We start from the raw sequence: 12601 nt of genomic DNA, 5'->3' as shown, positions 1-12601 counted from the left end.
CAGGTGGCTGATTTGGGTGAGAAACTGCAGAAGCTGGTGACTGAGTTTGGTAGTGTCAAACAAGAAAGCTGAGAGTAAATTTGAATAAGAGCAAGGTTATTAGGTTTAGTAGGGTTGAGGAACAAGTGAATTGGGAGGTAAATTTGAATGGAGAAAAACTGGAGGAAGTAAAGTGTTTTAGATGTCTGGGAGTGTACTTGGCAGCAGATGGAATCATGGAAGTGGAAATGAGTCACAGAGTGGGGAGGGAGCAAAGGTTCTGGGAGAGTTGAAGAATGTGTGGAAGGCGAGATCGCTATCTTGTAGAGCGAAAATGGGTATGTTTGAAGGAGTAGTGGTTCCAACAATGATATATGGTTGCGAGGCATGGGCTATAGATATGGTTGTATGGAGAAGGGTGGATGTGTTGGAAATGAAATATTTGAGGACAATATACTGTGTGACATGGTTTGACCAAGTAAGTAATGAAAGGGTAAGATGTGTGGTAATGAAAGGATAACAGAGATGTGTAGTAATAAAAAGAGTGTGGTTGAGAGAGCAGAAGAGGGTGTGTTGAAATGGTTTGGACACATAGAGAGAATGTGTGACGAAGGATTGACAAAGAGGATAACTGTGTCAGAGCTGGATGGAACAGTAGGTGGGAGACTAAGTTGGAGTAGGAAGGATGGAGTGAAAAAGATTTTGAGCAATCGAGGCCTTAACATACAGGAGGGTGAAAGGTGTGCAATGAATAGAGTGAATTGGATTGATGTGGTATACTGGGGTCGACATGCTGTCAGTGGATTGAACCAGAGCATGTGAAGCATCTGGGTAAACCATGGAAAGGTGTGTGGGGCCTGAATGTGGAAAGGGAGCTGTGGCTTTGTTGCATTACACATGACAGCCAAAGACTGAGTGTGAATGAATGTGGCCTTTTTTTTTGTCTGTTCCTGGCGCTGCCTCGCTGGAGGGGGAGGGAGATCGGCAAGGCAGCGGGTTTGAATGGTATTGCAGTGGAATTTATTAAAAAGGGGGGTGATTATGTTGTTGACTGGTTGGTAAGGATATTTGATGTATGTATGACTCATGGTGGGGTGCCTGAGGATTGACAGAATGCATGCATAGTGCCAGTGTACAAAGACAAAGGGGATAAAGGTCAGTGCTCAAATTACAGAGGTATAAGTTTGTTGAGTATTCCTTGGAAATTGTATGGGATGGTATTGATTTAGAGGGTGAAGGCTTGTGTGGAGCGTCAGATTGGGGAGGAGCTGTGTGGTTTCGGAAGTGGTATAGATGTGTGGATCAGGTGTTCGCTTTGAAGAATGTGTGTGGGGGTACTTGGAGAGGCAGATGGATTTGTATGTGGCATTTGTGGATCTGGAGAAGGCATATGATAGAGTTGATAGAGATGCTTTGTGGAAGGTATTAAGAATATATGGTGTGGGAGGCAAGTTGCTAGAAGCAGTGAAAAGTTTTTATCAAGGATGTAAGGTATGTGTACGAGTAGGAAGAGAGGAGAGTGATTGGTTCTCAGTGAATGTCAGATTGCATTAGGGGTGATTGATTTCTCCATGGTTGTTTACTTTGTTTGTGGATGGGGTTGTTAGGGAGGTGAATGCAAGAGTTTTGGAGAGAGGGGCAAGTATGCAGTCTGTTGTGGATGAGAGAGCCTGGGAAGTGAGTCAGCTGTTGTTCGCTGATGATACAGCGCTGGTGGCTGATTTGGGTGAGAAACTGCAGAAGCTAGTGACTGAGTTTGGTAAAGTGTGTGAAAGAAGAAAGCTGAGAGTAAATGTGAATAAGAGCAAGGTTATTAGATACAGTAGGGTTGAGGGACAAGTCAATTGGGAGGTAAGTTTGAATGGAGAAAAACTGGAGGAAGTGAAGTGTTTTAGATATCTGGGAGTGGATTTGGCAGAGGATGGAACCATAGAAGTGGAAGTTAGTCACTGGGTAGGGAGGGGGCAAAAGTTCTGAGAGCAATGAAAGATGTGTCGAAGGTGAGAACATTATCTCGGAAAGCAAAAATGGGTTTGTTTGAAGGCATAGTGGTTCCAATGATGTTATATGGTTGTGAGGCGTGGGCTATAGATAGGATTGTGTGAAGGAGGGTGGCTGTGTTGGAAATTAGATGCTTGAGGACAATATGTGGTGTGAAGTGGTATGATCGAGTATGTAATGAAAGGATAAGAGAGATGTGTGGTAATGAAAGGATAACAGAGATGTGTGGAAATAAAAAGAGTGTGGTTGAGAGAGCAGAAGAGGGTGTTTTGAAATGGTTTGGTCACATGGAGAGAGTGAGTGAGGAAAGATTAACAAAGAGGATATATGTGTCAGAGGTGGAGGGAACGAGGAGAAGTGGGAGACCTAATTGGAGGTGGAAAGATGGAGTGAAAAAGATTTTGAGTGATCAGGGCCTGAACATGCAGGAGGGTGAAAGGCACACAAGGAATAGACTGAATTGGAACGATGTGGTATACCGGGGTGGACTTGCTGTCAATTGATTGAACCAGGGCATGTGCAGCGTCTGGGGTAAATTATGGGAAGTTCTGTTGGGCCTGGATGTGGAAAGGGAGCTGTGGCTTCGGTGCATTATACATCATAGCTAGAGACTGAGTGTGAACGAATGTGGCCTTTGTTGTCTTTTCCTAGCGTTACCTCGCATGTGGGGGTAGGGTGTTGTCATTTCATGTGTGGCTGGGTGGCGATGGGAATGAATGAAGGCAGCGAGTATAGATTATGTACATGTGTATATATGTATATGTCTGTGTATGTATATATATATATATGTATACATTGAAATGTATAGGTATGTATATGTGCGTGTGTGGACGTGTATGTATATGCATGTGTATGTAGGTGGGTTGGGCCATTCTTTCGCCTGTTTCCTTGCGACTACCTCGCTAATGCAGGAGACAGCGACAAAGTATGATAAATATGAATGTAATAAAAAGATGAACATACAGGGATAGGGGAGAAAGAATACCTCCCACGCATTCCCCACGTGTTGTAGAAGACGACTAAAAGGGACGGGAGCAGGGGACTAAACACCCTCCTCTCCTTATATTTTAACTTTCTAAAAGGGGAAACAGAATTAGGAGTCATGCGGGGAGTGCTCATCCTCCTCGAAGACTCAGATTGGGGTGTCTAAATGTATGTGGATGTAACCAAGATGAGAAAAAAGGAAACATAGGTAGTATGTTTGAGGAAAGGAACCTATATGTTTTGGCTCTCAGGTGTTGGTGAGAGGACAAGAGCAAAGGAAGGAGTAGCACTACTCCTGAAACAGGAGTGGTGGGAGTATGTGATAGAGTGTAAGAAAGTAAACTCTAGATTGATATGGGTAAAACAGAAAATGGATGGAGAGAGATGGATGATTATTGGAGCCTATGCACCTGGGCATGAGAACTAAGATCATGAGAGGCAAGTATTGTGGGAGGAGTTGAGTGAGTGAATTAGCAGTTTTGATGAATGAGACTGGGTTATAGTGATGGGTGATTTGAATGCAAAGGTGAGTAATGTGGCAATTGAGGGAATAATTGGTGTACATAGGGTGTTCAGTGTTGTAAATGGAACTGGTGAAGAGCTTGTATATTTGTGTGCTGAAAAAGGACTGGTGATTGGGAATACCTGGTTTAAGTGTTTTGAAGGTTTGTTGAATGTGTTAGATGATAGAGTGGCAGATATAGAGTGTTTTGGTCGAGGTGGTGTGCGAAGTGAGAGGGTCAGGGAGAGTGGTTTGGTAAACAGAGAAGAGGTAGTAAAAGCTTTGCGGAAGATGAAAGCCGGCAAGGCAGTGGGTTTGGATGGTATTGCGGTATTGCATTGGAATTTATTAAAAAGGGGTTGACTGTGTTGTTGATTGGTTGGTGAGGATTTCATTGTATGTAAAGGTCATGGTGAAGTACCTAAGGATTGGTGGAATGCATGCATAGTGCCACTGTACAAAGGCAAAGGGGATAAGGTGAGTGTTCAAATTACATTGGTATAAGTTTGTTGAGTATTCCTGGGAAATTATATGGGAGGGTATTGATTGAGAGGGTGAAAGCATGTATAGAGCATCAGACTGGGGAAGAGCAGTGTGGTTTCAGAAGTGGAAGAGGATGTGTGGATCAGGTGTTTGCTTTGAAGAATGTATGTGAGAAATACTTAGAAAAACAAAGGGATGTGTATTTAGCATCTATGGATCTGGAGAAGGCATATGATAGAGTTGATAGAGATGCTCTTTGGAAGGTATTAAGAGTATATGGTGTGGGAGGCAAGTTGCTAAGAGCGGTGAAAAGTTTTTATCGAGGATGTAAGGCATGTGTATGAGTAGGAAGAGAGGTAAGTGACTGGTTCTCAGTGAATGTCAGTTTGTGGAAGGGGTGCTTGATGTCTCCATGGTTGTTTGATTTGTTTATGGATAAGGTTGTTAGGAAGGTGAATGCAAGAGTTTTGGAAAGAGGGGCAAGTATGCAGTCTGTTGTGGATGAAAGGGCTTGGGAAGTGCGTAAGTTGTTGTTCGCTGTTGATACAGCGTTGGTGGCTGATTCATGTGAGAAACTGCAGAAGCTGTTGACTGAGTTTGGTAAAGTGTGTCAAAGTAGAATGCTGAGAGTAAATGTGAATAAGAGCAAGGTTATTAGGTACAGTAGGGCTGAGGGGCAAGTCAATTGGGAGGTAAGTTTGAATGGAGAAAAACTGGAGGAAGTAAAGTGTTTTAGATAACTGCGAGTGGATTTAGCAGCGGATGGAACCATGGAAGGAGAAGTGAGTCACAGGGTGGGCTACAGGGCGAAAGTTCTGGGAGCATTGAAGAATATGTGGAAGGTGAGAACATTATCTCGGAAAGCAAAAATGGGTATGTTTGAAGGAACAGTGATTCCAACAATGTTATATGGTTGTGAAGCGTGGGCTATAGATTGGGTTGTGCAGAGGAGGGTGGATGTGCTGGAAATGAGATGTTTGTGGACAACATATGGTGTGAGGCGGTTTGATCGAGTAAGTAATGAAAGGGTAATAGAGAAGTGTGGTCATAAAAAGAGTGTGGTTGAGAGAGCAAAAGAGGGTGTATTGAAATGGTTTGATGACATGGAGAGAATGAGTGAGGAAAGATTGACCAAGAGGATATATGTGTCAGAGGTGGAGGGAGCGAGGAGAAGTGGGAGACCAAATTGGAGGTGGAAGGATGAAGTGAAAAAGATTTTGAGTGATCGATGCCTGAACATGCAGGAGGGTGAAAGGCGTGCAAGGAATAGAGTGAATTGGAACGATGTGGTATACCGGGGTCGACGTGGTGTCAATGGATTGAACCAGGGCATGTGAAGCGTCTGGGATAAACCATGGAAAGTTTTGTGGGGCCTGGATGTGGAAAGGGAGGTGTAGTTTCGGTGCTTTATACATGACATCTAGAGACTGAGTGTGAATGAATGTGATCTTTGTTGTCTTTCCCTAGCACTACCTCGTGCGCATGTGGGGGTAGGGGGCTGTCATTTCATGTGTGGCTGGGTGGCGACAGGAAAGAATAAAGGCAGCAAGTATGATTTATGGACATGTGTAAATATGTATATGTCTGTGTATGTATATATATGTATACATTGAAATGTATAGGTATGTATATATGTGTGTGTGGACATGTATGTATATACATGTGTATGTGGATGGGTTGGGCCATTCTTTTGTCTGTTTCCTTGCGCTATCTCGTTAACGTGGGAGACAGTGACAAAGTATAATAAATAAAAGTGAATGTATATATGTTCTGGCCCAGATCGTTCAGAATCTTTTTCACTCTATCCTTCCACCTCCAGTTTGGTCTCCCACTTCTCGTTCCCTCCACCTCTGACACATACATCCTCTTTGTCAATCTTTCCTCACTCATTCTCTCCATGTGACCAAACCATTTCAATACACCCTCTTCTGCTCTCTCAACCACACTCTTTTTATTACCACACATCTCTCTTACCCTTTCATTACTTACTCGATCAAACCACCTCACACCACATGTTGTCCTCAAACACCTCAGTTCCAACACATCCACCCACCTCCACACAGCTCTATCCATAGCCCATGCCTTGCAACCACATGACATTGTTGGAACCACTATTCTTTCAAACATACCCATTTTTGCTTTCCGAGATAATGTTCTTGTCTTCCGCGCATTTTTCAATGCTCCCAGAACTTTCGACCCCTCCCCCACCCTGTGACTCACTTGTGCTTCCATGGTTCTATCTGCTGCTAAATCCACTTCCAGATATCTAAATCACTTTACTTCCTCCAGTTTTTTTCCATTCAAACTTAACTCCCAATTGAGTTGTCCCTCAACCCTACTGTATATATGTTTATATGTATATGTGTTTATGGGCATTTATGTACATAAGTGCGTTTATGAGTATCCCTGGGGATAGGGGAGAAAGAATACCTCCCACGCATTCCTCACGTGTTGTAGAAGGCGACTAAAGGGGACGGGAGTGGGGGGCCAGAAACCCTCCCCTCCTTGTATTTTAACTTTCTAAAAGGAGAAACAGAAGAAGGAGTCTCGCGAGGAGTGCTCATCCTCCTGGAAGGCTCAGATTGGGGTGTCTAAATGTGTGTGGATGTAACCAAGATGAGAAAAAAGCAGAGATAGGTAGTATGTTTGAGGAAAGGAACCTGGATATTTTGGCTCTGAGTGAAATGAAGCTCAAGGGTAAAGGAGAAGAATGGTTTGGGAATGTCTTGGGAGTAAAGTCAGGGGTTAGTGAGAGGACAAGAGCAAGGGAAGGAGTAGCACTACTCCTGAATCATGAGTTGTGGGAGTATGTGCTAGAGTGTACGAAAGAACTCTAGATTGATATGGGTAAAACTGAAAGTTGATGGAGAGAGATAGGTGATTATTGGTGCATATGCACTGGGCATGAGAAGAAAGATCATGAGAGGCAAGTGTTTTGGGAGCAGCTGAATGAGTGTGTTAGTGGTTTTGATGCACAAGACCGGGTTATAGTGATGTGTGATTTGAATGCAAAGGTGAGTAATGTGGCAGTTGAGGGAATGATTAGTATACATGGAGTGTTCAGTGTTGTAAATGGAAATGGTGAAGAGCTTGCAGATTTATGTGCTGAAAAAGGACTGGTGATTGGGAATACCTTGTTTAAAAAGCGAGATATACATAAGTATACGTATGTAAGTAGGAGAGATGGCCAGAGATCGTTATTGGATTACGTGTTAATTGATAGACGCATGAAAGAGAGACTTTTGGATGTTAATGTGCTGAGAGGTGCAACTGGAGGGATGTTTGATCATTATCTTTTGGAGGCGAAGGTGAAGATTTGTGGGGGTTTTCAGAAAAGAAGAGAGAATGTTGGGGTGAAGAGAGTGGTGAGAGTAAGTGAGCTTGGGAAGGAGACTTATGTGAGGAAGTACCAGGAGAGACTGAGTACAGAATGGAAAAAGGTGAGAACAAAGGAGGTAAGGGGAGTGGGGGAGGAATGGGATTTATTTAGGGAAGCAGTGAGGGCTTGCGCAAAAGATGCTTGTGGCATGAGAAGCGTGGGAGGTGGGCTGATTAGAAAGGGTAGTGAGTGGTGGAATGAAGAAGTAAGATTATTAGTGAAAGAGAAGAGAGAGTCATTTGGACGATTTTTGTATGGAAATAATGCAAATGAGTGGGAGATGTATAAAAGAAAGAGGCAGGAGGTCAAGAGAAAGGTGCAAGAGGTGAAAAAGAGGGCAGATGAGAGTTGGGGTGAGAGAGTATCATTAAATTTTAGGGAGAATAAAAAGATGTTTTGGAACGAGGTAAATAAAGTGCATAAGACAAGGGAGCAAATGGGAACTTCAGTGAAGGGGGCTAATGGGGAGGTGATAACAAGTAGTGGTGATGTGAGAAGGAGATGGAGTGAGTATTTTGAAGGTTTGTTGAATATGTTTGATGATAGAGTGGCAGATATAGGGTGTTTTGGTCGAAGTGGTGTGCAAATTGAAAGGGTTAGGGAAAATGATTTGGTAAACAGAGAAGAGGTAGTAAAAGCTTTGCGGAAGATGAAAGCTGGCAAGGCAGCAGGTTTGGATGGTATTGCAGTGGAAATTATTAAAAAAGGGGGTGACTGTATTGTTGACTGGTTGGTAAGGTTATTTAATGTATGTATAATTCATGGTGAGGTGCCTGAGGATTGGCGGAATGCTTGCATAGTGCCATTGTACAAAGGCAAAGGGGATAAAAGTGAGTGCTCAAATTACAGAGGTATAAGTTTGTTGAGTATTCCTGGTAAATTATATGAGAGGGTATTGATTGAGAGGGTGAAGGCATGTACAGAGCATCAGATTGGGGAAGAGCAGTGTGGTTTCAGAAGTGGTAGAGGATGTGTGGATCAGGTGTTTGCTTTGAAGAATGTATGTGAGAAATACTTAGAAAAACAAATGGATTTGTATGTAGCATTTATGGATCTGGAGAAGGCTTATGATAGAGTTGATAGAGATGCTCTGTGGAAGGTATTAAGAATATATGGTGTGGGAGGCAAGTTGTTAGAAGCAGTGAAAAGTTTTTATCGAGGATGTAAGGCATGTGTACGTGTAGGAAGAGAGGAAAGTGATTGGTTCTCAGTGAATGTAGGTTTGCGGCAGGGGTGTGTGATGTCTCCATGGTTGTTTAATTTGTTTATGGACGGGGTTGTTAGGGAGGTGAATGCAAGAGTTTTGGAAAGAGGGGCAAGTATGCAGTCTGTTGTGGATGAGAGAGCTTGGGAAGTGTCAGTTGTTGTTCGCTGATGATACAGCGCTGGTGGCTGATTCATGTAAGAAACTGCAGAAGCTGGTGACTGAGTTTGGTAAAGTGTGTGGAAGAAGAAAGTTAAGAGTAAATGTGAATAAGAGCAAGGTTATTAGGTACAGTAGGGTTGAGGGTCAAGTCAATTGGGAAGTAAGTTTGAATGGAGAAAAACTGGAGGAAGTAAAGTGTTTTAGATATCTGGGAGTGGATCTGGCAGCAGATGGAACCATGGAAGCGGAAGTGAATCATAGGGTGGGGGAGGGGGCGAAAATTCTGGAGCCTTTAAGAATATTTGGAAGTCGAGAACATTGTCTCGGAAAGCAAAAATGCAATGTTTGAAGGAATAGTGGTTCCAACAATGTTGTATGGTTGCGAGGCGTAGCCTATGGATAGAGTTGTGCGCAGGAAGGTGGATGTGCTGGAAATGAGATGTTTGAGGACAATATGTGGTATGAGGTGGTTTGATCGAGTAAGTAATGTAAGGATAAGAGAGATGTGTGGAAATAAAAAGAGTGTGGTTGAGAGAGCAGAAGAGGGTGTTTTGAAATGGTTTGGTCACATGGAGAGAATGAGTGAGGAAAGATTGACCAAGAGGATATATGTGTCAGAGGTGGAGGGAACGAGGAGAAGTGGGAGACCAAATTGGAGGTGGAAAGATGGAGTGAAAAAGATTTTGAGTGATTGGGGCCTGAACATGCAGGAGGGTGAAAGGCGTGCAAGGAATAGAGTGAACTGGAACAATGTGGTATTCTGGGGTCGACATGCTGTCAATGGATTGAACCAGGGCATGTGAAGCGTCTGGGTTAAACCATGGAAAGTTGTGTGGGGCCTGGATGTGGAAAGGGAGCTGTGGTTTTGGTGCATTATTACATGACAGCTAGAGACTGAGTGTGAACGAATGGGGCCTTGGTGTCTTTTCCTAGCGCTACCTCACACACATGAGGGGGAGGTGGATGTTATTCCATGTGTGGCGAGGTGGCGATGGGAACAAATAAAGGCAGACATTATGAATTCTGTACATGTGTATATATGTATATGTCTGTGTGTGTATATATATGTGTACATTGAGATGTATAGGTATGTATATTTGCGTGTGTGGACGTGTATGTATATACATGTGTGTGTGGGCGGGTTCGGCCATTCTTTCGTCTGTTTCCTTGCGCTACCTCGCTAACACGGGAGACAGCGACAAAGCAAAATAAATAAATAAATATGAGTAGATGGGCCATTCTTCTGTTTCCTGGTGCCACCTCTCTGACATGGGAAAAGGTAATCAAGTAGAATAATTATATAAATACATAACTTAACCTTAGCCAGGTACTTACTTTCACCACACTCCTTTCATCTACATTGTTTCTTTTTTTTTTTTTTCTTTCTTTCTTTGAAGAACCTGTACTAATCTTCACCCTTGCCTCCACCAGAAATATTTCTCAGCAGTTGGAATTGTCAGATCAGCACACTTTCTTTTTACACTGGTGTGCTAAACTCCTGTGAAGAACAGCTTTGCAGTGATTCCAAGTGGAAATGAAAGCAGAATAGGTTTCAGTGGAAGGATGAAGTTTCATGGCCTAGTGCATTGCCCCTGTTGTGACTGGCATCAGAGCAAGAATGATCAAGCTATGGCTGGGGGTAGAAAGATTCTGAAGATGGGATTGTGAATTCCATTCCAGCCCAGATAACGTCTGCCATATTTTCAGCATCACATAAGGCATCCTGGCAAGGAAATCAATACCCACCCCAGGGAAATTGAGTAAAGAAGCTGCACAGGGATGATCACTACACTTTGCTAAAGTGGATAATTTGGCATTCTAGTTGAGGAATAGAGGATGAGCATGCCCATCTTGAAATGATAGTGATGAGATTGTTTTCGAAGGACCATAGGAGGCAGCAGTAATGTAACTGTTATGAGAAGGTTTAGAAACAAAAAAGAGATTGAGTGTGTTGGAAAAGTGGTCATGACAGTTGGAAACTGGTGTTCAATGTATTTATCTTTCTTTTTTCAATGAGAAAGAGAAAATTTGAAGATCTGGTTTTAGTTCAAACTGTGAGGAACTTTCTGCAGTTTACCCATTATTTAGAGGGCTGTTATTTGTATTCCATGTAGCTTTTAAATATCTACATAGATTAAGAAACTCTTTTTATTGCCTGAGTTTAGGCTTTACACTAGAGCACATCACATATGGAAGATGGCTTCTACCTTTCCCTTCCTGAGTTTTTCTTTTTCTTTTTTTAAGGAAATCAAGGAAAGGTATCTTTGGCACTCATTTACAACCTTCATCATACTGTGCCTTTATTTAGACATTGTGGATCTGCCCTCTGTACCTCTGGGAATTCCTCCTTCAGGAGAGAGGGAGACTCCACTGTGCCTTCAAATTGCAGCTGAAGGTGTTTATTTTTGCATTATGTTTAATTATCTTATTTGAAAGTTTTAATCTTTCTCTCAACCCTCATCCTTGTTGAACAGATTGCAGGAGAGAGAAAGATAGATTCTGAAAATTTCTCTCCAAGTTGTTGTTCCATGAGCATATTTACCTTGGTTCTTACTCTCCCCCATTTTTATTTTTATGAAAATCTTTTTCTTTACCAATTATGATCACTTTTGGTTAATTCCTGCAATTTATGAATTCTTTGAGATGTTAGTAGCTAGGAACAAGTGAGTCAAAGTGACAGTTTCTGATTAGTTGATGGGAGGCCTGAAATGAGCATGCCACTATCACCATGGTTGAGAAGATAGCAAAAGGTAAGAAAAGCCTGTGCTTTCTCACCAGAATTACAGAAGGTTTGCAGGTCTTAACCCTAATTTTCTTTGAGATATAGAATGTCTAATGCTGGTGAGATACTGTCTCAGAGAGAAAAGGTCCTACAACTTTCAAAACCAATATTTTTCAGCAGAGTCTTGGGACCTCGATGTATTCTCACATCCCTTCACCGCAAGGAATCCATACCAGAGCTCCCGTCACCCATACACAACACTGCCATGAAGGGTCTGGTTATCACTCTCACCGGATTTGAAAAAGAAGCAAAGGTGGAAATCCAGATGCTGGTTGAAAGGATGGCAGGAATCTACTCAAATAACTTCCATGAGGGTGTCACTCATGTAGTCGCAAAATCAGTGGGAAGCAAAAAGTACTTTGTAAGTTGCATATATATTTCATTTAAAGACTTTGTAAGTTGCATATATATTTCATTTAAAGAAAGGGGAACAAAAAGGGAGAGGGCAGGTGAGGGGAAACATGATGTATGCAGGCATATTTTTGGGAGTTGATTGATATCCCAAGTGATGTATTAAGAGATGATTTTGAAAAATTTAGGATACAGACATTCCTTGACTTATGATATTTTTAATACTTGATCACTGTTTCTGATATCATTGAGGTAGTGCCAGGAAACACAGGAAGAAAGACCCATCCACTCATATATGCACACATATATACATACACGCACATAGGAAGGTGAAGATTTGTAGAGGTTTTCAGAAAGAAGAAGAATGTTGGGGTGAAGAGAGTGGTGAGAGAAAGTGAGCTTGGGAAGGAGACTTGTGTGAGGAAGTACCAGGAGAGACTGAGTACAGAATGGAAAAATGTGTGAACAAAGGAGGTAAGGGGAGTGAGGGAGGAATGGGATATATTTAGGGAATCGGTGATGGCTTGCACAAAAGATGCTTGTGGCATGAGAAGCGTTGGAGGTGGGCAGATTAGAAAGGGTAGTGAGTGGTGGGATGAAGAAGTAAGATTATTAGTGAAAGAGAAGAGAGAGGCATTTGGACGATTTTTGCAAGGAAATAATGCAAATGAGTGGGAGACGTATAAAAGAAAGAGACAGGAGGTCAAAAGAAAGGTGCAAGAGGTGAAAAAGAGGGCAAATGAGAGTTGGGGTGAGAGAGTATCATTAAATTTT

The 12601-nt window shown here is 42.4% G+C and overlaps 1 protein-coding gene across 9 annotated transcripts in view; it reads left to right on the top strand.

The window, feature by feature from the left end:
- Positions 1 to 12601, top strand: part of LOC139747272 (DNA topoisomerase 2-binding protein 1-like) — a 688948-nt gene that overhangs the window by 34165 nt on the left and 642182 nt on the right. For 8 of the 9 annotated variants that reach the window (XM_071659371.1, XM_071659377.1, XM_071659376.1 and 5 more), the window contains exon 3: positions 11594 to 11837. In XM_071659371.1, the coding sequence (XP_071515472.1) occupies positions 11594 to 11837 (244 nt within the window). The remainder of the gene's footprint in view (positions 1 to 11593; positions 11838 to 12601) is intronic. The other variant, XM_071659369.1, reaches the window with a different exon arrangement.

Source organism: Panulirus ornatus, chromosome 68, assembly GCF_036320965.1.
Source record: "Panulirus ornatus isolate Po-2019 chromosome 68, ASM3632096v1, whole genome shotgun sequence".
Classification (NCBI taxonomy): Eukaryota; Metazoa; Arthropoda; class Malacostraca; order Decapoda; family Palinuridae; genus Panulirus; species Panulirus ornatus.
This window is presented reverse-complemented; position numbering and strand designations above follow the sequence as displayed.